The following is a 25884-nucleotide window of genomic DNA, read 5'->3' as shown; positions in this document are numbered from 1 at the left end:
TATTGCTTTTCTAGTCAAATTAATAAGTCATTGGTTGAAGGTAGTAAACCGTAAGATTGTATTAATACTGGTAGAATTACTGACATTATGTTAAGTAAAAGGACAGAAGTGCAACTAATGTGACATTTTATTGTGGCAACGTTTCGCTCTCCAGGAGCTTTGTCAAGCCGTTACAAACAGTACATGGACACACAGGGTGTATATAGTGAGGTGTAATACTACTGGTAGTAGTAGTAATAGTAGTAGTAGTAACAGTAGTAGTTATACTAGTTGTAGTAGTAGTAGTAATACACATGAGTAATGCACATGAGTAAAAGGTTATAAAAGCCATTACTTGGGTAACATAAAAATAGGTTAGACAAATATTTCTGTAGGAGGCTGGATTAGAGAAGGTCTGTTTCAGTGTTACTCCTCTGTAATATGCTTGTGTAGTATTAACAGGAGAGACTACGTGATGGCAGGGTTTACTGTTTTCAGGAGGATTCTTGCTAAGACTTAAGAGATGGTGAAGCTGCCTTTGTTTTGTTTAACTGTATTAGAAACAGCGATTAATGCTGATTCAAGGCACTTGCGTCTGCGGAAATTAGTTATTTTGATCACTAATTGGGCGTCTCGGAATTTCATGTGGTGATTGGTGGAATTTCGGTGTTGTATGCAGGCGTTGTTCATGTTATCGTTCCTACAATCATTAATGTGTTCATTGAGGCGTGTTTCGAGGTTTCATGCCGTTTCACCTACATAAATCCTGTCACAGCCTCCACAGGGTATAGTGTAAACCCCTGCGTTGACTAGTGAGGCACAGCTGGTAAAACAGCTGGTGAGGCACAACTGGTGAGATACAGCTGGTGAGGTTAAACTGGTGAAATGCTTCCCAAGGTGATACAAGAATGATTTTGTTTACCACAGAGTAACACATTCCTCAAACCCACAATGGCATTTCATACGCCAATAATTATCTTCGTCAAGGTCACCATGTTAACGAAATTCTGATAATTATGGCGGTTTTAATGTACACAGTTATGTGTTAATGCAAAGTTACAGATTTATATAGATAGGGAAGTGCCGTCATGTTGAAAGATAAGTATGATGATGGTGCAGGTTAGAATATACATCGTTTTGTTTCTATAGATGTGTATAGATGTAGTAAATGAGCTTGGCAGACGATATTAGGTTGTGCTGGTAGGGTCGCCAGAGAGGGCTTTCTCCGTCAGGAGGACCAGAAATGCGGAGCTGTAGCCCAACAGGAGGATGTAGAAGGCACCTTGCAGGTGGTTCAAGTTTAACACCACCGCCCCGTCTCCGCTCTGACTTGCTCTCTGTAAATAAAAAGGTGAGTGTGTTAGATTAGAAGGGAGAAAACCCACATAAAACACACACACACACACACACACACACACACACACACACACACACACACACACACACACACACACACACACACACAAGGTGGACAAGGACAGGATGTTCCAGGGAGGGGACACAGAAACAAGAGGCGACAATTGGAAGTTGAAGACACAAATGAGTCAGAGAGATAGTAGGAAGTATTTCTTCAGTCATAGAGTTGTAAGGCAGTGGAATAGCCTAGAAAATGACGTAGTGGAGGCAGGAACCATACACAGTTTTAAGACGAGGTTTGATAAAGCTCATGGAGCGGGGAGAGAGAGGGCCTAGTAGCAACCGGTGAAGAGGCGGGGCCAGGAGCTAGGACTCGACCCCTGCAACCACAAATAGGTGAGTACAAATAGGTGAGTACACACACAAAACCAGAGCACACAAGCACACTCCAGCACACTGGCAAATTCCGTGTACCACTCACGCTCTACACAGCAACTTTCACTGCAGTACACTGCTCCAGTACACCTGGTCGTCACTACACTGCCATCGCTCACAACAGTGGCCACTTTCCAACGTATTTGCAACTTGTCATGAAACTGATTTAAAATAAAGTGTTTATATTAATACATGTCCACTTCTCAGTTTATCTCTCACACATATTCCATGATTTCTACATTTACTATTATTATTATTATTATTATTATTATTATTATTATTATTGTTGTTGTTGTTGTTGTTGTTGTTGTTGTTGTTGTTGTTGTTGTTGTTGTTGTTGTTGTTGTTGTTGTTGTTGTTGTTGTTGTTGTTGTTGTTGTTGTTGTTGTTGTTGCTGTTGTTGTTGCTGTTGTTGTTGTTGTTGTTGCTGTTGTTGTTGTTACGTTCGTAAAAAGTAAGATTCATATATATAAGTCATTTTTAAGTGATAAAACCATCAGCTATTTATCCTGCCTCCACCAGGACGAGTTGTACCACCACTATCTATCCTGCCTCCACCAGGACGAGTTGTACCACCACTATCTATCCTGCCTCCACCAGGACGAGTTGTACCACCACTATCTATCCTGCCTCCACCAGGACGAGTTGTACCACCACTATCTATCCTGCCTCCACCAGGACGAGTTGTACCACCACTATCTATCCTGCCTCCACCAGGACGAGTTGTACCACCACTATCTATCCTGCCTCCACCAGGACGAGTTGTACCACCACTATCTATCCTGCCTCCACCAGGACGAGTTGTACCACCACTATCTATCCTGCCTCCACCAGGACGAGTTGTACCACCACTATCTATCCTGCCTCCACCAGGACGAGTTGTACCACCACTATCTATCCTGCCTCCACCAGGACGAGTTGTACCACCACTATCTATCCTGCCTCCACCAGGACGAGTTGTACCACCACTATCTATCCTGCCTCCACCAGGACGAGTTGTACCACTACTATCAATCCTGTCTCCACCAGGACGAGTTGTACCACCACTATCTATTCTGCTTCCACCAGGATGAGCTGTACCACCACTATCTATCCTTCTACCACCAGAATGAGCTGTACCACCACTATCTATCCTGCCTCCACCAAGATGAGTTGTACCACCACTATCTATTCTGCCTCCACCAGGATGAGTTGTACCACCATTATCTATCCTGCCTCCACCAGGATGAGTTGTACCACCATTATCTATCCTGCCTCCACCAGGATGAGCTGTACCACCACTATCTATCCTTCTACCGCCAGGATGAGCTGTACCACCACTATCTATCCTGCCTCCACCAGGATGAGTTGTACCACCACTATCTATCCTGCCTCCACCAGGATGAGTTGTACCACCACCACCAAGATAAGTTACCCACACAACTCACAGTTTGCCTCAACACATCTAGGCTTCCAGCAGGCTAGAGAGAACGCACCTGGACTTCTGACGGGAGTGAGGCTGCTCCGTCACCTGCAGTACCCATCCTCCTCTCTTCCTCTCTCTTCTCATCTCTAGCTTTCTTCGTGGAGGAGTCAAAGAGCTCCTTCAGCCAGTAGTTAACTAGTCCTGCCTCCACCAGACGGTCGTGGATCCTGTCCATGGGCTCAAGGAACGGCAGTCCCTTCCTGCAAGGTTAAACCCACAAAGCAGAGTAAGAACTTTCTCAGGAATATCAGTGAATATTTTACAGTAGTAACCATCGTTTTCTGAAAGTGAACTGTAGCTTCCACTTATTGAATAACAACCGCTTTAGAAACCGGATTTTTGTGGGATGGTGCTGGTTTTATGAATCATGGCTGCCTCTAAACATTTACGACTGTGTAGGTCATCTTCAGGTATAATTTGTTTAGCCTCTCCGACCTTCATGAGGTGTCTTTGCTGGTTCCTGTCTTGGACACATACATTTTCATGTCGCAGTTGCACACATATTTTTCTCAAATTCTTACTTCCAGGGTTCTTGCTGTTTCGCCCACATCTTATCACACCCTCCAGAAGGTATGACACAGACGTGCACTGGTGGCTGTGTTGTCAGATTGCTTGCTCCTTACTAAATCTCTGACAGAGGTCAAAGAGTTTGTAGTTATTTTAAATTGACTGCTTCTCATTTTCAAGGATACATTTGAAGCTACATTTCTAACAGGGTGTTTCCTCTGTAGAGTCAATGCTGTTCCTGTTGTGGAGTGCACTGAATATGTTACAATTTATTCAGTGTTTATCATATACCCACTGGCATTCCGTCTCGACCAGCCAACTGGTAACTCAGAATGGAGCAGCTCCGGGGCTCCACTTTTGTATTAATTGTCCAGTTCGATGTGTGGGAAACACTGTTGTGGAAGGTACAGTGGGAAAGTTTGAAGTGCTTGACGTAAATAATAATGTGGAACTTTTACTTTAGCTCAATAATACAGCAAGTACGTCAACAAACAAGAACAGTAAAGTAATGTAGAACAACAGTATGGCAACACGCAAGAACAGTACATTAACTTAAAATAAATACAGTAACTCAGAAGAAAATTACTACTGTAACATGCAAGGACTGTATAGTAACACATAAATATTAATGTTTGCTTATTGCCTGCTGATTATACCAAGCAATGAATATGTCAAGATTGTGACTGATCCAGTGATAGAAAAGACAAAATATAAATAATGAAGAACTGACTAGAAAAGTACCTCATAATAACTATAGAATAACATGAAACAGTACAGTACAGTAACACAAAAGAACAGTACAGTAACACATAAGATCAAAACTGTAACACACAAGAAAAGTACAGTAACATACAGCAGAATAGTACAGCAGTACACAAGTACCACACAAGAACAATACAATAAAATAAGGGAAGAGTAGAGCAAGATGATGATAATACATAAAACAGCAGTAATAAAAACATTAAGACAGAGTTGCAGTGGTCAGGTTGTAACATCAACACCAACAATCCATTTTGTCCAGAGGTTGACTCTCCCAGTTTGTACATCTTATTTTCTTTCCTTAGATTTTTTTTTGTTGTGTTTGTGAGTATCGTTCTCAATATAGTGAAGATGAGAGAAGTGAAGACATAAAAAAATAATATATATATATATATATATATATATATATATATATATATATATATATATATATATATATATATATATATATATATATATATATATATATATATATATATATATATATATATATATATATATATATATATATATATATATATATATATATATATATTTGTGTGTGTGTGTGTGTGTGTGTGTGAAGAATATTAATTAATAGTAATTAAAAAATGCTTTGTTATAAAGTTCAAGACATATGGTGCTAGGGTTGCGAATGTATATTACATCAAGATATCACTGCAAAATACAGCAGTATTGGAGACAGTAACAGTGAGACAAACTAGCCAGCCAGGTTGCAGAAGTGGCTGCCGAAACCTCTTTTGCAAACAGATGGAGGCTACCATGAGGGTCGACTTCATTACTTCCAGATTTATTTTTTTTTGTGTGTGTGTTTATTGTGGACGGCGTTACTTGTATTAATATTTTATAAGGGGATATGAGTGAAAATGAGAAAGGTGGGATCCTGGGAGATGTTAAGTGAATGTGTTAGGAATGTTGAGTCATGTAAAATAATTGCTTGGGGTGACATGAATATAATCAACAGTGTGAGAGATGGTCCTGCCAGCCGAGGTGACGTTGTGCTTGATCGCTCGGCAGTGGATGAGACGCTCACTCAAGCTGGTCTGGTACACTTATACTCACTTCTCTATTCTGAGATGTAAATCCTCTTGTTATACGTAGTTCTTTTCTTTCTGGATTATTATTGTCATACAGCCGATTTAATTCTGTAAATGCTGTACATATTTTGGTGAAGGGAGTGTACAGGTAAAGAAATAACTACTTTTCCTGTGTTTTCCATCGCCTTTGATTGTCTGGATTGATCATTGTCTGGAGGCATTAGTTACGGCCAGGTACAACAGGCCTTGGATTGCTACCTGTGTTCGTTATAAGAATCCGTGCAGCCCAGTAGTTTGAAAGCCCGAGTAATGTATTAACATTCCTCTTAGAGGAACTGTGGGCTGCAGTTCTTATATGCCCTTAGAAAAAATCGTATCACAAAGGCTCTTTTAGATCTATTATCGTGATGGAAGTAATAATAAAGCAAGTCGTCCTTGTAAGCAGGTTTCCTATATACTTTGAATAAATCTATCCTTGCCAGTGTGGAGTGAAACGTCTAAGATGGCAACTGGTTCTCTTTTTCTTTATCATCTGTGAATTATACAGGGCAGTTCCAAGCTGTTGATGGTGTTCTGCCCGTCTCTTGATACTGTTTTTTCCAGATGCTTTATCCCCCTTTTAATCTATCCACTGCTTCACGCACAACTTCATCTGCTTCTCCTAACTCATACAAGATGTTATTCCTCCCTGCCCAATAAATAAAATCACTGCCACCGTATGCATAGCTTTATGTATATAAAATCATAGAGATTGCAGTAGCTCCATCCACTGGAGCCCAAGATTATACAGCATACCTGACACACCAGCCACAGGAACCCAAGATAATGCCTCATACCTGACACCCCAGCCATTGGAGCCAGGGATGAACTCGTCTTGGCTCACATGTATTGGGGTGTTGCCGAATCTGTCGGTGAAGCGGGCAGCAATGATGGTTTTAACGTAGTATTTCCAAGTGAAGAAGGCGTGGTGACCCTTCAGCACCTGCGCCATCTGTGTCTCCATGTCCAGCACCTGGAGACGTGGTTAATGATGGTTAAGTTTAGTGGTGGTAGTTGACAGGTAGTAGTGGTTAGTTGTGGTAGAGGGCTGGTGCAGAAATGGTGGCTCTTGAAAGCAGAGGGATGGTAGCGGATTGCTGAACAAAATACGTTCAGTAGCAACTTATAGCATATATCGTACAATCCTACAACACAGATTTCTTAAGATTTCTTTACCTTAAGCTTGGGAAACATGCTCTTGACTGAAGGGTTGGTGCTAAACTTGAACCAGTCCCATCCCAGCCCGAGACCCGGCTCAATCCCCCAGGTGGAGCCAGGCTGAGCCAGGAGCTGCTCTATGGTGTCTATAGGAGGGGAGGTGATGGGCACGGAGAGGTAGGCGATGAGGGAGGAACGATACATGGTAGTGATGACCAGGCAGAACACCCACCACCATCCCACCACCATCTGCAGTGGGCAAGTCTTCCTTCTCAGTGTTAAGTTTTTGTTATGAGTATTATCGTAATTGGTTATGGGTGTAACAAATGTCTTAATACCTTTCAGGAAGGGGAAAATGGTTAGCAAATCTTTTCAAATTGCTGAAGATTGGATAAAGCAGTGGGAAAAATGCTAAATAATAATAACAATAAATCTTTATTTCTACAGGTACATGATGCAATTTATACAGACTATAGTTGACATCAGTAACATACTATATAGAAAGCCCCTGGTTATGCAGAGTATTTCGGGCAACTTAAGTTAATTTTGTCCCGGGATGTGACCCACCTACTTGCTGCTAGGTGAACAGGGACAGAAGGTGTCTTAAGGAAACACACCAAAGTTTCCACTGTACCGGCAGTACAAACACAATATTGTACGATATTGGTGAATTTGTTGCCAAGTGAATGATATATTTATTCATATCAGCGACAACTTAGGTGCACAGCAACTTACATTACGTATATAATAATACACTTTGTTTAGGTGTATAATAGCAGTGGTTATATGTACGACAACATATGTACATGATACTGACCTGTCCAGTGAAGTTGGCAGGTGAGCGGATGAATGGTTCCTCCAGCATGATGGACCAGGTGTAGAGGAGAGACGTAGTGAGGTTCAAGCCACGCTTCTTGAACACCCCCGCCCACACCAGCTGTACCAACCACAACACTACACCAGACACCACCGTCGATACTATCACCGCCACCCACAGCAGCGCTACACCAGAGAAGGGACAGCAGGTCAGGAGTACACGGGAAAGGCAGACAGCAGAAGACTTGAAAGTCCCTTCCGAGGCTATCTGCTGAAAACAACTGTTTATTTCTATCTAGATTAAGTAGTATCGTGCATTATGTGTGTCAGGGACAGTAACGCAGAAGACGGAAGATCTCCCAAGACTCTTGCGTCTAGGCGCTCACAATCTATCGTCATAGGGATAGATCTGTATATTAATGCTGCTGCCAAATACACTTTAATAATAATAAAAGACATTTTATAAATTAATTCTATACATGTAGGTTATGAAAAGGAATTTAACAATTCTCATTTCTTACGTTTGTCGCAACTAAAATATTTTGTCAATGCTTCAACCACCTTTGTCTGCCTATGTAAATTCAGCAGTCATGCTGTATTATATACATTAGGAAGCACTAATCCCGTACGGGGTCATGCAGAACCTGTGGGAATTGGGGGGGGATGAAATTAAGTTTGATGAGAGTAGGAGAAGGATATGTCAAATACCTTGGATCTAGAGCCCTTCATCAATATCAAATGCAAGGAAAGGTAATGTTTGCGAGTTTGGTAGAAGGCTCTTGATCCGAGGAATTGAAATTACTTCTCCCCTTCCTCTAATTTCCCACATGGGCTTAGCGCTTCCCCAAGATGGGAATAATAGACCAGGAATTAACTGACAAGCTTGTGTTGCAAGATAACTTGGCAAGCTTGTGTTGCAATAGAACTTGGCAAGCTTGTATTGCATGATAACTTGGCAAGCTTGTATTGCAATATAACTTGGCAAGCTTGTGTTGCAATATAACTTGGCAAGCTTGTATTACATGATAACTTGGCAAGCTTGTGTTGCAAGACAACTTGGCAAGCTTGTATTGCAATATAACTTGGCAAGCTTGTGTTGCATGATAACTTGGCAAGCTTGTGTTGCATGATAACTTGGCAAGCTTGTGTTGCAAGACAACTTGGCAAGCTTGTATTGCAATATAACTTGGCAAGCTTGTGTTGCATGATAACTTGGCAAGCTTGTGTTGCATGATAACTTGGCAAGCTTGTGTTGCATGATAAGTTGGCAAGCTTGTGTTGCAAGATAGCTTGGCAAGCGTGTGTTGCATGATAACTTGGCAAGCTTGTGTTGCATGATAACTTGGCAAGCTTGTGTTGCATGATAACTTGGCAAGCTTGTGTTGCATGATAACTTGGCAAGCTTGTGTTGCATGATAACTTGGCAAGCTTGTGTTGCATGATAACTTGGCAAGCTTGTGTTGCATGATAACTTGGCAAGCTTGTGTTGCATGATAACTTGGCAAGCTTGTGTTGCAAGATAGCTTGGCAAGCGTGTGTTGCATGATAACATGGCAAGCTTGTGTTGCATGATAACTTGGCAAGCTTGTGTTGCAAGATAGCTTGACAAGCGTGTGTTTCATGATAACTTGGCAAGCTTGTGTTGTAAGATAGCTTGGCAAGCGTGTGTTACATGATAACTTGGCAAGCTTGTGTTGCATGATAACTTGGCAAGCTTGTGTTGCAAGATAACTTGGCAAGCTTGTGTTGCAAGATAACTTGGCAAGTTTGTGTTGCATGATGACTTGGAAAGCTTGTGTTGCAAGATAACTTGGCAAGCTTGTGTTGCAAGATAACTTGGCAAGCTTGTGATGCATGACAACTTGGCAAGCTTGTGTTGCAAGATAACTTGGCAAGCTTGTGTTGCATGATAACTTGGCAAGCTTGCGTTGCATGATAACTTGGCAAGTTTGTGTTGCAAGATAACTTGGCAAGCTTGTGCTGCAAGACAACTTAGCAAGCTTGTGGTGCAAGATAACTTGACAAGCATGTGTTGCAAGATAACTTGGTAAGCTTGTGTTGCAAAATAACTTGGCAAGCTTGTGTTGCAAGATAATTTGGCAAACTTGTGTTGCAAGATAACTTGGCAAACTTGTGTTGCAAGATAACTTAGCAAACTTGTCTTGTAAGATAACTTGGCAAACTTGTCTTACAAGATAACTTGGCAAGCTTGTGTTGCAAGATAATTTGGCAAACTTGTGTTTCAAGATAACTTGGCAAACTTGTGTTGCAAGATAACTCACACTCCATCTCTGACCTGTTTCCCCTCTTTATCTCATCTCATCCCTCCTCATTCCTCCTCATCCCTCCTCATTCCTCCTCATTCCTCCTCATTCCTCCTCATCTCTCCTCATTCCTCCTCATTCCTCTTCATCACTCCTCATTCCTCTTCATTCCTCCTCATCCCTCCTCATTCCTCATCCTTATTCATCCTCATCCCTCCTCATTCCTCCTCACTCCTCATCCTTCTTCATTCCTGCTCATTCCTCCTCATTCTTCCTCAACCCAACTCATTCCTCCTCAACCCACCTCATTCTTCCTCATTTCTCCTCATTCCTCCTCATCCCTCCTCATTCCTCCTCATCCCTCCTAATTCCTCCTCACTCCTCATCCCTCCTCATCCCTCCTCATTCTTCCTCATTCCTCCTCATTCTTCCGCATCCCTCCTCATTCCTCCTTATCCATTATCATTCCTCCTCATCCTTCCTCATCCCTCCTCATTCCTCCTTATTCCTCATCACTCCTCATCCCTCCTCATTCTTTCTCATTTCTCCTCATTCCTCCTAATCCCTCCTCATTCCTCCTCATTCATCCTCATTCATCCTCATCCTTTCTCATCCCTCCTCATTCCTCCTCATTCCTCCTCATCCATCCTCATTCATCCTCATCCTTCCCCATCCCTCCTCATCCCTCCTCATCCCTTCTCCTTCCTCCTCATTCCTCCTCATTCCTCCTCATCCTTCCTCATCCCTCCTCATCCCTCCTCATCCCTCCTCGTTCCTCCTCAATCTTAGTCATCCATCCTAATTCCTTTTCATCCCTCCTCATTCCTCCTCATAATTCCTCATTCCTCCTCATCCCTCCTCATTCATCCTCACTCCTCATCCCTCCTCATTCCTCCTCATTCCTTCTCATTCCTCCTCATCCCTCCTCATTCCTCCTCATCCCTCTTCATTCCTTCTCATCCCTTCTCATTCTTCCTCATCCTTCCTCATTCCTCCTCATTCCTCCTTATCCCTCCTCATTCTTCATCATCCCTTCTCATTCCTTCTCATCCTTCCTCATTCCTCCTCATACTTCCTCATCTCTCCTCATTCCTTTTCATCCCTCCTCATCCTTCCTCATTCCTCGTCATTCCTCTTCGAATACACAGTAGAGCTACAAGTGGAGGGAGAAGCAGGAAGGCCAGGACGAATGAAACCAAACTACAGGAAAGGGGACTACACAGGAATGAGGAACTTCCTGAATGAGGTTCAGTGGGACAGAGAACTGGCAGGGAAACCAGTTAATGAGATGATGGAATATGTAGTCACAATGTGCAAGGAGGCTGAGGAGAGGTTTGTACCCAAGGGTAACAGGAATAATGAAAAAGCCAGGATGAGCCCATGGTTCACTCAAAGATGCAAGGAGGCCAAAACCAAGTGTGCTCGGGAATGGAAGAAATATAGAAGGCAAAGGACCCAGGAGAATAAGGAGAGCAGTCGTAGAGCCAGAAACGAATATGCACAGATAAGAAGGGAGGCCCAACGTCAATATGAAAACGACATAGCAGCAAAAGCCAAATCTGACCCGAAGCTGTTATACAGCCACATCAGGAAGAAAACAACCGTCAAGGACCAGGTAATCAGGCTAAGGAAGGAAGGAGGAGAGACAACAAGAAATGACAGTGAAGTATATGAGGAACTCAACAAGAGATTCAAAGAAGTGTTCACAGAGGAGACAGAAGGGGCTCCAGAAAGACGGAGAGGTGGGGTACACCACCATGTGCTGGACACAGTACACACAACCGAGGAAGAAGTGAAGAGGCTTCTGAGTGAGCTAGATACCTCAAAGGCAATGGGGCCAGATAACATCTCTCCATGGGTCCTGAGAGAGGGAGCAGAGGCGCTATGTGTACCCCTAACAACAATATTCAATACATCTATCGAAACAGGGAGATTGCCTGAGGCATGGAAGACAGCAAATGTGATACCAATATTTAAAAAAGGAGACAGACATGAAGCACTAAACTACAGACCAGTGTCACTGACATGTATAGCATGCAAAATCATGGAAAAAATTGTCAGGAGAAGAATGGTGGAACATCTAGAAAGGAACGATCTCATCACCAGCAGACAACATGGTTTCAGAGACGGGAAATCCTGTGTCACAAACCTACTGGAGTTCTATGACATGGTGACAGCAGTAAGACAAGAGAGAGAAGGGTGGGTGGATTGCATTTTCTTAGACTGCAAGAAGGCGTTTGACACAGTACCACACAAGAGATTAGTGCAAAAACTGGAGGACCAAGCAGGAATAACAGGGAAGGCACTGCAATGGATCAGGGAATACTTGTCAGGAAGACAGCAGCGAGTAATGGTACGAGGAGAGGTGTCAGAGTGGGCACCTGTGACCAGCGGGGTCCCACAGGGGTCAGTCCTAGGACCAGTGCTGTTTCTGGTATTTATGAACGACATGACGGAAGGAATAAACTCTGAGGTGTCACTGTTTGCAGATGACGTGAAGTTGATAAGAAGAGTTCATTCGATCGAAGACCAGGCAGAAATACAAAGGGATCTGGACAGGCTGCAGACCTGGTCCAGCAACTGGCTCCTGGAGTTCAATCCCACCAAGTGCAAAGTCATGAGGATTGGGGAAGGGCAAAGAAGACCGCAGATGGAGTACAGTCTAGGGGGTCAGAGACTACAAACATCACTCAAGGAAAAAGATCTTGGGGTGAGTATAACACCAGACACATCTCCTGAAGCGCACATCAACCAAATAACTGCTGCAGCATATGGGCGCCTGGCAAACCTCAGAACAGCATTCCGACATCTTAATAAGGAATCGTTCAGGACCCTGTACACCGTGTACGTTAGGCCCATATTGGAGTATGCGGCACCAGTTTGGAACCCACACCTAGCCAAGCATGTAAAGAAACTAGAGAAAGTGCAAAGGTTTGCAACAAGACTAGTCCCAGAGCTAAGAGGTATGTCCTATGAGGAGAGGTTAAGGGAAATCAACCTGACGACACTGGAGGACAGGAGAGATAGGGGGGACATGATAACGACTTACAAAATACTGAGAGGAATTGACAAGGTGGACAAAGACAGGATGTTCCAGAGACTGGACACAGTAACAAGGGGACACAGTTGGAAGTTGAAGACACAGATGAATAAAAGGGATGTTAGGAAGTATTTCTTCAGCCACAGAGTAGTCAGGAAGTGGAATAGTTTGGGAAGCGATGTAGTGGAGTCAGGATCCATACATAGCTTTAAGCAGAGGTACGATAAAGCTCATGGTTCAGGGAGAGTGACCTAGTAGCGACCAGTGAAGAGGCGGGGCCAGGAGCTTGGACTCGACCCCTGCAACCTCAACTAGGTGAATACACACACACACATACACACACACACACACACACACACACACACACACATACACATACACACACACACACACACACACACACACACACACACACACACACAGAGCTCAAGGGAATGTCGTACGAGGAAAGGTTAAGGGAAATCGGACTGACGACACTGGAGGACAGAAGGGTCAGGGGAGACATGATAACGACATACAAGATACTGCGGGGAATAGACAAGGTGGACAGAGATAGGATGTTCCAGAGAGGGGACACAGGGACAAGGGGTCACAACTGGAAGCTGAAGACTCAGACGAGTCACAGGGACGTTAGGAAGTATTTCTTCAGTCATAGAGTTGTCAGCAAGTGGAATAGCCTAGCAAGTGAAGTAGTGGAGGCAGGAACCATACATAGTTTTAAGAAGAGGTATGACAAAGCTCAGGAAGCAGAGAGAGAGAGGATCCAGTAGCGATCAGTGAAGAGGCGGGGCCAGGAGCTGAGTCTCGACCCCTGCAACCACAATTAGGCGAGTACAATTAGGTGAGTACACACACATACACATACACACACACACACATACACACACACACACACACACACACACACACACACACACACACACACACATACACACACACACACACACACACACACACACACACACACACACACACACACACACACACACACACACACACACACACACACTCAACATGAGATTTAAGGAATTATTTACAGTAGAGACAGGAAGGGCTCTGAGAAGACAGCACAGAGGGGAACACCAACAGGAAATATACCAACAGGTGCTGGATGATATTCAAACAACGGAGGAGGAGGTGAAAAAGCTGCTAAGTGACCTTGATACCTCAAAGGAGAGGGGTCTGGACATCTCCCCGTGGGTCCTTAGAGAAGGAGCAGAGACGCTGTGTGTGCCACTAACCACAATCTTCAATACATCCCTTGAAACTTTGCAACTACCTGAGGTACGGAAGACGGCAAATGTAGTCTTCATTTTTAAGATTGGAGACAGAAACGAGGCACTAAGCTACAGACCAGTGTCTCTGACGTGTATAGTATGCAAAGTCATGGAGAAGATTATCAAGAGGAGAGCGGTGGAGCACCTGGAACGGAACAAGATTATAAACGACAACCAGCACGGATTCATGGAAGGCAAATACTGTGTCACAAACTTTCTGGACTTTTATGACAAGGTAACAGAAGTAAGACACGAGAGAGAGGGGTGGGTTGATTGCATTTTCCTGGACTGCAGGAAAGCATTCGACACAGTTCCTCACAAGAGATTAGTGTAGAAGCTGGAGGATCAGGCGCGTATAACAGGAAGTGCACTGCAATGGATCAGAAAATACTTGACAGGGAGGCAGCAACGAGTCATGGTACGTGATGAGGTATCACAGTGGGCGCCTGTGACGAGCGGGGTCCCACAGGGGTCGGTCCTAGGACCAGTGCTATTTTTGATATATGTGAATGACATGATGGAAGGGATAGACTCAGAAGTGTCCCTGTTTGCAAATGATGTGAAGTTAATGAAAAGGATTAAATCGGATGAGGATCAGGCAGAACTACAAAGAGACCTGGACAGGCTGGACACGTGGTCCAGCAACTGGCTTCTCGAATTCAACCCCGCCAAATGCAAAGTCATGAAGATTGGGGAAGGGCAAAGAAGACCGCGGAGAGAGTATAGGCTAGGTGGACAAAGACTGCAAACCTCACTCAAGGAGAAAGATCTTGGAGTGACCATAACACTGAGCACGTCTCCGGAAGTACACATCAACCAAATAATTGCTGCAGCATATGGGCGCCTGGCAAACCTGAGAATAGCGTTCCGATACCTTAGTAAGGAATCGTTCAAGACACTGTACACTGTGAATGTCAGGCCCATACTGGAGTATGCAGCACCAGTTTGGAACCCACATCTGGTCAAGCACGTCAAGAAATTAGAGAAAGTACAAAGGTTTGCAACAAGGCTAGTTCCGGAGCTAAGGGGAATGTCCTACGAAGAAAGGTTGAGGGAAATCGGCCTGACGACACTGAAGGACAGGAAGGTCAGGGGAGACATGATAACAACATACAAAATACTGCGTGAAATAGACAAGGTGGACAGAGACAGGATGTTCCAGAGAGGGAATACAGAAACAAGGGGTCACAATTGGAAGCTGAAGACTCAGACTAGTCACAGGGATGTTAGGAAGTACTTCTTCAGTCAGAGTCGTCAGGAAGTAGAAAAGCCTAGCAAGTGATGTAGTGGAGGCAGGAACCATACATAGCTTTAAGGCGAGGTATGACAAAGCTCAGGAAGCAGAGAGAGAGAGGACCTAGTAGCAATCAGTGAAGAGGCGGGGCCAGGAGCTGAGTCTCGACCCTTGCAACCACAGTTAGGTGAGTACACACACACATACACACACACATACACACACACACACACACACACACACACACACACACACACACACACACACACACACACACACACACACACACACACACACACACACACACACAGCTCGACCAGGTCATGTGATCTTGCCACTGTACATACTTGAACCTGTGTGACAGCTGTAGGAGACATCGTCACCTCTCCTCTATCTCACACAGTATCAGCAGCAGCAGCAGCAGCAGCAGCAGCAGCAGCAGCAGCAGCAGCAGCAGTAGCAGCAGCAGCAGCAGCGGTAGTCAGCTGATGATTGCTCAAAATAGTCCACTTCTCCTTCCTCGTATCATTCATTATCATGTTTCTCCCCACGTGAGCATGATGAGTTACACTCGTTATTCACCCTTAAATGTTATATAGTTAAATGACCCTTACGAGCCTAGCGCTCACTGTACACTTGTGTTCTCACAAGACACAGACACGCATGTCCGTGTCTTGTGTCCTTGTCACGTACACTCGATTTATTATTATTTATTTGTTGCAGAGATCAATCACATATGAAGATTTCATGATGAATATTGTCCTGGAGTGTTGGTAACCCAGGAAAACCCAAGTCAGTCTCGATTGGATCCATTAGGGTCCTTCGATGCTCTTCCCAAGATGCGACCCACAGCAGTCGGCTGATACCCCGGTACCTAGTTACTACTAAGTGGACCGGGACAGCTTCCTTCCATAATGCCACCAACAAGACTAAGTGAATATATTTCTTTCAAGTAAATAGTGGAATGATGTGTATTTTTTTGCTGTTTTTTTTATATTTTTTGGTATTTGTGAAAGGTTTAACTAGAGCAAGTGCAGGCGCTGGGTACCAGTGAATGGTCTGATTAGAGCTAGGTGCTGAATGCCTGTTAAGGACCTGGCTAGAGCTAGGTGCTAGGTACCTGTGAATGGCATGACTAGAGCTAGGTGCTTAGGACCAGCTAAGGACCTGGCTAGAGCTAGGTGCTGAGTACCTGTTAAGGACCTGGCTAGGGCTAGGTGCTGGATACCTGTGAACGGCCGGACAAGAGCTAGGTTCTGGGGCTGCGGGCTGGGCTTATGGGTGACCATGATAAAAGGTTCATTGGTATAGATCCTGGTGAAGTCGATGACCAGCTTCCTGGAATAGGACCAAAAAAGGTTCATGGAGAAGTCTGCTCTCTCCTCCGCCAGCGTGCCCACCAGACCCGTCCAGGTACCGTTGTCTTCAGTACCCCACTCATCTCTCGTTTCCATCCTCATCTCATACCTACACACCGTGAAATTCCAAATTCAAATCACATTATTTTTATTTGAAATAATTGTTCAAAATAAATAGTAATATATATATTCTGAAGCTAACGGAAATATATTTTCATTGTGTTTGTTCATTATTAAATTATTGTAAATTTATCTAAAATATATTTAGTTGGATTAGGCTAAATTAAATTGCGATTGTTATATTAAGGTTAGGTAAGTTTTCTAAGGTTCTTCTGGTGCAAAATTTATAATTTTTACATTAACATTAACCCCCGTGGGAGAAACTATGTATCAATAAAGGCTTCCCTTCATTACTCGTCTTCCAACCCCTCGTACACATTTACGTTTCTCTTCTGTAGACGTACGTGAAGTTAAGGATCCGGAGAACGACGTTCAACATGCGGACATCGAGGGAGTCCTTGGGGGTGACGGTGCTGCCAGGGGCGTCAGTGTCCCTCTGGAACTCCATGAAGGGAAAGAAGCTCTTGCAGACCACGTTCACGCGGTGTCCCATCATGTCCTCGAACCTCTCTGGAATAGTCCCGAGTTCGTCGGAAATATTTTTTTCAGTCGTCGAAATGTATTCGATTTGTCCTCTCACGGAATTTACACTTCTGAAACTCTTTTCACTTGAAATATGATTTAAGGAACCGGATTTGTAATTTGCTTAGACGACAACATTAGCTAAGCCACCCAAGTAAGTAAACAAGTTATGTGTAAAGTTATTCTTGATATGTTAATAAAATCATGATCGGAAAGACATGGTGAGGACGTTATTAGGTATATTGAAGACTGAGACACTTGTGCAGCATTTTGGGAATCTTTATTGTGGACATATTTCGCCGGCGAGTGGCTTCTTCAGTCCAATGCAGAGAAAGGTGGAAGATTAGGAGGAGTTCGAGGTAATCAGCCCCTCAGTCTGGAGTCGACGTGTTCAGTCCATCAGTCAGACGCAGCAACATTATGGGATCCTGATACAAGGAATTCTTTAAAACTTGTCTAACCTACAGTCATGACCTTCTTCCGCTAGTGGTTGTCCACTAGTGACTCCCCTTACCACTGCTCCACCTCATCTGTCACCAGTGTATAAGCTCCATCTCCCAGAATATGTTGAACTTCTATCAAGATTGATGGACTGAACACATCCACTCCAGGACTGATTACCTCAGACTCCTCATCTTCCAATGTTCTTCTCTGTATTGGACTGAAGAAGCCACTGGTTGGCGAAACGTTTCCTCAATGAAGATTCCCAAATATTGCACAAGTGTCTCATTCTTCAACTTGTGGGGTTTGTAAACTACTTATACCACATTAATTAGGCGTTCCTGAAGGGAAACCTTAAGGGCCACGTAAGTTCCCCCGTCTTCTAATAATATGTTAATTTTTTCCCTATAACCCACCTTGATGAAGATTTAGATACATGTGTCTAAGTGTTTATCTTGTCGGTATTGTATACCATTCTTGTACATAATCTACTTTGTCCATAATTACTATCGCATTTGCTTTGTCTGTTTCGTAAGGTGAAGTCCAGGATCTTTCCTTAATTCATGGTATAACTTAACAAATATTTGATGACAATTGTGTTGTAGAGGTCTGAGCACAGCTCAGACTTCTATAATATTAATTTTTAAATATAATTAATTCAAAGTGTCCTCTTGATACTGGCTTTACCATACCCTCAACGGTAATAACTTCATAATGCAAATTGAGCAGTTTGAAAGCTAATGTATTGGTGTATTTTAGGATATTGGTCTCTTTGAGATAACGAGAGAATTCCTCTTCAGCTTGACTTCAGAGCTGGCGCATCTCAGTGGAAGTTCTGAATTAATTTTGGGTGTATGTCCTAATTTGCCATTTTTATTAGTGAGTTGGGATATTAGTGCCAACGTGAGAACTTGTGAATACTAAATTTAATTCACTTCAAATCTTCAGTGTTAAAATTTAGAAGACTTATGCCACATTCTGCACTATTTCGTTTGCATGCATTGAGTGTAAGGGACTGGGGTTATGCAATAAGGGGATATCTTTCTCTAATAGCGCAGCTAGAGAAAAACGTCTAGTTATTATTCATGGGACTGCGCTGGGGTAAGGTTAGGTTAGGTAAGGTTTGTCAGGAAACAGGACAAGTGTCTCCCAACGCGGATCTTGGTCACAAGATTTCCGGCAGCTGAAGCTTTTGGTAAGGTGCCAAGACGCTGTTGTCGAGAAGGCCTTGGGAAAAGGTGCTCACCTAGGAATGGTGATCTCCCTGGAAGAAGACCTTGACCAGGTCTCCACGCCCCCAGGGCTCGTACCCCAGGGTCACCTGAAGAGCAGTAGAGGCACCTTACATACACCCACACCATCCCAACACAGGCACCTATGGTCGGGCAGTCACGGCGATCATGGGTAAGGCAGGGAAAATTAATGAAGACATTAAAATTAATGTTTGTCTGTGACTGATAATACAGCAGTGAAGACAGTTACATTGTATTTAAGTCGTTTCCCAGCAAGGCGGGGCGGCATGAACAAGAACACGTTTACCATCACTTGCGCCACAGCTGTCGTCCCAAATGGGCATATTGATAGACTGCATTTCAGAAATTGGTAATCCTGTGGCTTATCACTACAAGGAGTGGTGAAGGCTCGATCCTTCATCTGTTAACCTCAGTCTGGTCTATAATCAGCTTGTTTCCTGTGATCTTTATTAAAGCATGTATAAACACGCTGACTCGACCCCTTACCTGACCAGGCACAGTCAGCAGCCTCAGAAGAGAGTGTCATGGTGGAGGAGGGCGCTGTGATAGCCAGGTAGAGGGCGTGTATGGTGTTGCGAAGGCTGCCATCACTCAGCAGCGCCCATGTCCGTGCCACCGACCCCACGCCCACAACACGGGTCTTAGGCTGCAGGTACAGTTTCACCTCCCTCAGGAACTTCCTGACGGGGTCGAGGAGGAGGAGGAGGAGCGAGGTGAAGAAAGAGTATTTTAGTTATTGTTTTATGTTTATTTGTATGTTTCATTAATGGACCTTTTCTTGTGTTTTGTGTAACGTAAAGTGAATATTTTATGCAGTATATCCCTACAATGAACGTGTTATATGTTAGTTTTAATGAACTACGTATATTCCATGGGTTCTGTGAGGCAGTCACCATGTTGTGTGTATATATATATATATATATATATATATATATATATATATATATATATATATATATATATATATATATCTATATATATGTATATATATATATATATATATATATATATATATATATATATCTGTGGGTGTGTGTGTGTGTGTGTGTGTGTGTGTGTGTGTGTGTGTGTGTGTGTGTGTGTGTGTGTGTATGTGTGTGTGTATGTGTGTGTGTATGTGTGTGTGTATGTGTGTGTGTGTGTGTGTGTGTGTGTGTGTGTGTGTGTGTGTGTGTGTGTGTGTGTGTGTGTGTGTGTGTGTGTGTGTGTGTGTGTGCAAAAAAAAAAAAAACCACCGTGAAAAAAATAATGAATATCCAAGCCCTTTCGTGATTTCTCACATTATCAAGGACATGTAATAACTGTGAGAAATCAAGAAAGCTCTTGGTTAAATTCAACACATACTGTGCTCTCTCTTGGATAGGAGTCCACTTCTATCCAAATGTGCCTGCTAGCATATGTTCCCCAGCATATGACCGAGGGTCAACCTATTACAATAGCATATGTGCAACATTTGGGTACCTATATTCCGGAATAATGATATTTAAATGTTGCACAAGTGTCTCATGTATCAACTTGTCGGGTTTTTGAACCATTTATTCACATATTACGACAACCTTCGCTGGAAATAATTGGAAACACTGCCAACATGCCAGAGTGATGACTTCCACAGGTTATCTGATGTTAGAACTGTACCGCCGTGAACCGGGAGATCCTAGCATGCCTCAGTATAGTGACGACTCACAGGAGCACCTCAGTACAAGAGGTGAAGTCCAGCAGGAAAGATCTGCAGTTAAGCTTCGTGTCTCCCTCAGCAAGGTACTCCTTCAGTGTGTCGCTAACGAGGGGTCGTCCCGCGTCGAAGTGCTGGTTGTCGCACTGCTGGCTATCAGGGTGCTGACTGCCGGAGTGATGGTTGTTGAGGTTAGTGGTAAGCAGAGATGAACCTACATCCACCAGTACGGCGGTCTTCCCACCGAAACTCAACCACCTGCAAAATACCCGAAATGCACCGCATGTTAGTGGCCTTTTGTGCTGTACAGTATTTTATTGCATGTAAACTATATTTTGTATTCAGCAGAAAGAAATAAAGTTTGTTTGTCTGCGTCATAGTTGGGGAGGTAATCGGAACTTCAGTTATGCAGCCTAAATCACCATTATCACTGTATCATAAACATCGCTGGTAGAGATACCTTACTGTTCATTCCCTCCACTTTTTTCCGAGTTAATGCTATCGAGGTTATCTGTTGCGCTAAGAAGGGAAGCTTAAGAGGGCATTATCTTGATCACTTCATATATAGCTGTTACTCAGTGTTTACAATCTTTGTAACTCTCGTAGGGGTATTTTTCAAAGCAGAATATGTTAGATAGTTACTCTCAATACTCTTAATTTTGGTCAGTAACTCTGAAACAATTAATTTTTTTCTCGTCAATATCCGAGAAGTAGTGAAAGTTTTTGGTTAATATCTGAGAAACAGTGAAAATTTTTGGTCAGTATCCCAGAAACAGTGAATTTTTTTTTTGGCTTAATATCTAAGAAGCAGCGATAATGTTTTATAACTTTATAAAAAAAAACATCCTAAAGCTAATATTGCTTAAAAACACCAAGTTTTTCTCTAAAAGTTATATAATTCTCAGTAAGTTTCAGTCTTCCACTTGGTAAAAATTTAAATATAGAATATATACGTCTGCAACACTAATACACATGTTTATGCAACACCTGTAGTGGTCAGGGATTACGAGGGTGTTCACTCGAAGGAATATTAACACAAGCAAGTCGACGAGACGAGACTTGTAAACAACACACCAGAAGAAACTGAACCAAATAAAAATTATTTCATGGTTGAGATCTAGTTAAATTCCATGGCTAGCAAGAAGTCTGTCAGGGATGTCAGTGGTGACAGTATCAGAGGAAGAGGTTTGTCAGGGATGTCAGTGGTGACAGTATCAGAGGAAGAGGTTTGTCACTGATGTCAGTGGTGACAGTATCAGAAGAAGAGAACTGTCAAGGTTGTCAGTGGTGACAGTATCAGAGGAAGAGGTTTGTCAGGGATGTCAGTGGTGACAGTATCAGAAGAAGAGAACTGTCAAGGTTGTCAGTGGTGACAGTATCAGAGGAAGAGGTTTGTCAGGGATGTCAGTGGTGACAGTATTAGAAGAAGAGAACTGTCAAGGTTGTCAGTGGTGACAGTATCAGAGGAAGAGGTTTGTCAGGGATGTCAGTGGTGACAGTATCAGAAGAAGAGAACTGTCAAGGTTGTCAGTGGTGACAGTATCAGAGGAAGTCTGTCTCAATTTCCCTCATAAATCTATGGACATGGGAAAGGCTTTTATTATTTTATCATTATCTCATAAATCTATTTTTTGTGTGTGAGACAGTCTCGGGTAGGAGACTGGAGACACCGGTCGTGAGTGTCTCCCCGGGGTCTATCCTGTTCTGACTGTTGATGCAAAGATCTTGCTGGTACCGCTTGTATTCTCCGTGGCTCACATAATGCTCTACAAACGTTGCTTATTTGTATATACACTTAAATTATAAATTACATTATATTTAATGACACATGGATTTGCGCCACCCACCTGACGATGTTTGTGAAGGTTGGTGAGTGTATGTTCGCTGTCACCACTACCAGGTGGCACCCGTCCAGGTATTTCCCCACTACCTGTGCCACTACCTGTGCCACTACCTGTGCCACTACCTGGCCCACCTGGCCCACCTGGCCCACCTGGCCCCTACTCTCTGCTGTCTGGCTCGCTCCTTTCGTCGCCTGGTCAATCTTATACTCGACCTCTTCCATCTCTCGTAATTCCTTCACGTGTAGTGCCGCATTAACCATCATCTTGTTGTGAGTGGCACTGGTCATGGCCCCCATTAGTGAAAGTGGCATCACCTCTGGCACAGCCTCTACCGTCACTGTCACCACCACTGTCATCACCACTGCCGCCTCCACTATCATCACCACTGACCACATCAGTGAAAAGTAAGGGAGCTTCCTGGTCCTGCTGAGTAAAGGTGCTGCTGAAAGTACTGACTGAAGGTGCTGACTGAGGGTGCTGACTGAAGGTGGTGACTGAGGGTGCTGCTGTAGGAAGGATAAGTAGATTCAACTAAGTTATCATGAAGCCTTTTTTTTAGGTTTAATGCACATACAGTTTAGTTTCAGTATGACGATCAACAAGGCTGCAATTCGCCCATTCAATAATTGAACCCCTCGTCATTAAGTCCAAGTGTATATACACTGAGAAATATACACCTCTCGTTGTATATACGCTTTGGAATTAATCAGTAGCTCATTTTTGTATATCAAACGAGTATGTAGACATTTATAAATATCTATATGGTATAAGCACATACACACTACCAACGGTAGTCGTTGCTTTATACATATAGGCACATTAAACAATATTCACCATACCCCCGGCCGGGATTGAACACTTAAGAAATCGTAATGACACGATTGCAAATAAACCATACCCCCGGCCGGGGGTATGGTTTATTTGCAATCGTGTCATTACGATTTCTTAAGTCAAACAATATTCACACTGAAGATAAAGTAAACTCGCCTATAAAGACAAGCAGACACTGACCTCAGTGCCACACTGCCTCTCTGTCACCGTCTTCAAGCATATATATATCACTGCACCGGCCCTCCTGGCATTTAGCACCGTTTGGTAGGACGTTATATGGCACTTTGTGGCACCGATTACTGTCACGATAAATTTTTCAATAGTAGGTTGGTTTTCGACTAGACTAGACTAGGTCCTGAAGGCTACACATAACTTCTTCAGCACCAGACAAAAACACTTTAAAACCCTAAAGTAACGTAGTAACGCAGTAACGTAGTAACGTAACAAAGGTTAGTAGAGCTAATTAACAAAACAGTTTAAAGAGCTAAAAAAAGCACAATATATATATCTTTTGATGTTCATTGGTTGAAATTCTCTTTTTTTTTTTTTTTTTTTTTTTTGTTATTTTTTAAATTGATTCATTTCTGTAAAATATATAAGTAATTAGGCTGCTTCTCGCCGGAGGAGGAGGAGGAGGAGGACATATTCATGCTGTTACCCCCAGCAACTTCTTGGAGTTTCTTCAAGAGTTATTGGTGAATTCTGGCTGGAACAGAGAACTTGTGAATATTGTTGTGGGGAACCAAGTACTCGTCTTAACAACATCACGACTGAGGGTTTAGGTCAGTCTGTTCATCGTCTCGTCAACATCATGTCACTTTAGGTCAGTCTGTTCATCGTCTCGTCAACATCTCGTCACTTTAGGTCAGTCTGTTCATCGTCTCGTCAACATCTCGTCACTTTAGGTCAGTCTGTTCATCGTCTCGTCAACATCTCGTCACTTTAGGTCAGTCTGTTCATCGTCTCGTCAACATCTCGTCACTTTAGGTCAGTCTGTTCGTCGTCTCGTCAACATCTCGTCACTTTAGGTCAGTCTGTTCGTCGTCTCGTCAACATCATGTCACTTTAGGTCAGTCTGTTCATCGTCTCGTCAACATCATGTCACTTTAGGTCAGTCTGTTCGTCGTCTCGTCAACATCTCGTCACTTTAGGTCAGTCTGTTCATCGTCTCGTCAACATCATGTCACTTTAGGTCAGTCTGTTCGTCGTCTCGTCAACATCTCGTCACTTTAGGTCAGTCTGTGCATCGTCTCGTCACCATCACGTCAGTTTAACATAAATTTCATTCTAACGTAAACTTATACCGTAAATACGTTTGTTTCGTAATATTGTTGAGTTCCAGCGTCTCTGTACCTTCCATAAAATGACAGTCATATCCTTTGATAAAAGGACACATGAGAACTACTATTGAAACATTTATTGCGGCTACGTTTCGCTCTCCGGGAGCTTTATCAAACCTGGGTACATAAAGCTAATCGTGAATGAAACGTAGCTCCAATAAATGCTTTATTAGCTGCTCATTTGTCGTTTAACCACAGGATCTGCTTCTCCTTTTATGGCAACCATATCCTAGTGTGTCCTCTCTTTCTTAACACTGTTGGTAATTCTACTAGCTTCCGCAAGCATATCCTCGTCCAGTGGTAGGTGAGTGTAGCAAATCTTCAGGTAGTGAGAGAATTAGGGTCTCTCATCGTATGGAGGTTTGGTTTCAGAGCACCAGTGGTGATTCTCTCTTTTTTTTTCCGTGTTTGGAATCTTAGTCTTCGGGTACCAGTGGTGATTCTGTCTCATCCCATGTATGGAGTCTTGGCCTCAGGGTACCAATGGTGATTCTGTCTCATCCCATGTATGGAGTCTTGGCCTCAGGGTACCAATAGTGATTCTGTCTCATCCCATGTATGGAGTCTTGGCCTCAGGGTACCAGTGGTGATTCTGTCTCATCCCATGTATGGAGTCTTCGTCTCAGGGTACCAATGGTGATTCTATCTTATCTCACGTATGGAGTCTTGGCCTCAGGGTACCAGTGGTGATTCTGTCTCATCCCATGTATGGAGTCTTGGCCTCAGGGTACCAGTGGTGATTCTGTCTCATCTTATGTGACACAAAGATGTCCAGTACTGAAGCCAACCCCCGCCCCTTTTTTCATATCAAATCTGATTTCCTTCGTCCCCATCCACACCCCTCTTATTCCAAAGTCTTAGTATGACCCATAAGAGTTTAAAGTTTACTCTTGAAAATAATAGAGTAGTAATAATGATTGCCTTTACCTAGACAATTATTTAAAGTTACTTTCTTCACATTTGATAACAGGCGACCGTATTTTCGTCGTTTCCATCGGATTTCAACCTGAAAGTGTTGGAGTAATCATGTCGGAAATGCCTGAAGATGTCTGGTAAAATATTCTACGGGAATGCCACACTCTAGTTAATGGCCTGACTAGTTAATGGCCTGACTAGTTAATGGCCTTACTAGTTAGT

General features: G+C 43.2%; 1 protein-coding gene across 1 annotated transcript; it reads right to left on the bottom strand.

The window, feature by feature from the left end:
* On the bottom strand, positions 1 to 22956 carry LOC128693166 (uncharacterized). Its single transcript, XM_070089544.1, has 12 exons — positions 22580 to 22956; positions 20745 to 20990; positions 19547 to 19788; positions 18928 to 19182; positions 17168 to 17489; positions 16487 to 16833; positions 8431 to 8693; positions 7553 to 7819; positions 6754 to 6984; positions 6375 to 6550; positions 3246 to 3435; positions 1 to 1316 (listed from the first exon to the last, which is right to left on the bottom strand). The coding sequence occupies exons 1-12, from the start codon at positions 22954 to 22956 to the stop codon at positions 1167 to 1169; spliced, it is 3066 nt and encodes a 1021-aa protein (XP_069945645.1). The 3' UTR covers positions 1 to 1166.
* Between the last annotated feature and the right edge of the window lie 2928 nt (positions 22957 to 25884).

This window comes from Cherax quadricarinatus, chromosome 28 (assembly GCF_038502225.1).
Source record: "Cherax quadricarinatus isolate ZL_2023a chromosome 28, ASM3850222v1, whole genome shotgun sequence".
NCBI classification, from domain to species: Eukaryota; Metazoa; Arthropoda; class Malacostraca; order Decapoda; family Parastacidae; genus Cherax; species Cherax quadricarinatus.
Note: the sequence above shows the minus strand (reverse complement) of the source record. Positions and strands in the feature narration are given on the sequence as shown.

What these genes read in the sequence shown, in the direction of transcription:
- LOC128693166 (XM_070089544.1), bottom strand. Translation starts at nt 22,956, where the DNA reads ATGATAGTGGAGGCGGCAGTGGTGATGACAGTGGTGGTGACAGTGACG. An exon ending in TACGTCTACAGAAGAGAAAC is followed by an intron (nt 16,834 to 17,167) that starts GTAAATGTGTAC and finishes CACGGTGTGTAG; the next exon opens with GTATGAGATGAGGATGGAAA. An exon ending in GCATGTTTCCCAAGCTTAAG is followed by an intron (nt 6,551 to 6,753) that starts GTAAAGAAATCT and finishes CCACGTCTCCAG; the next exon opens with GTGCTGGACATGGAGACACA.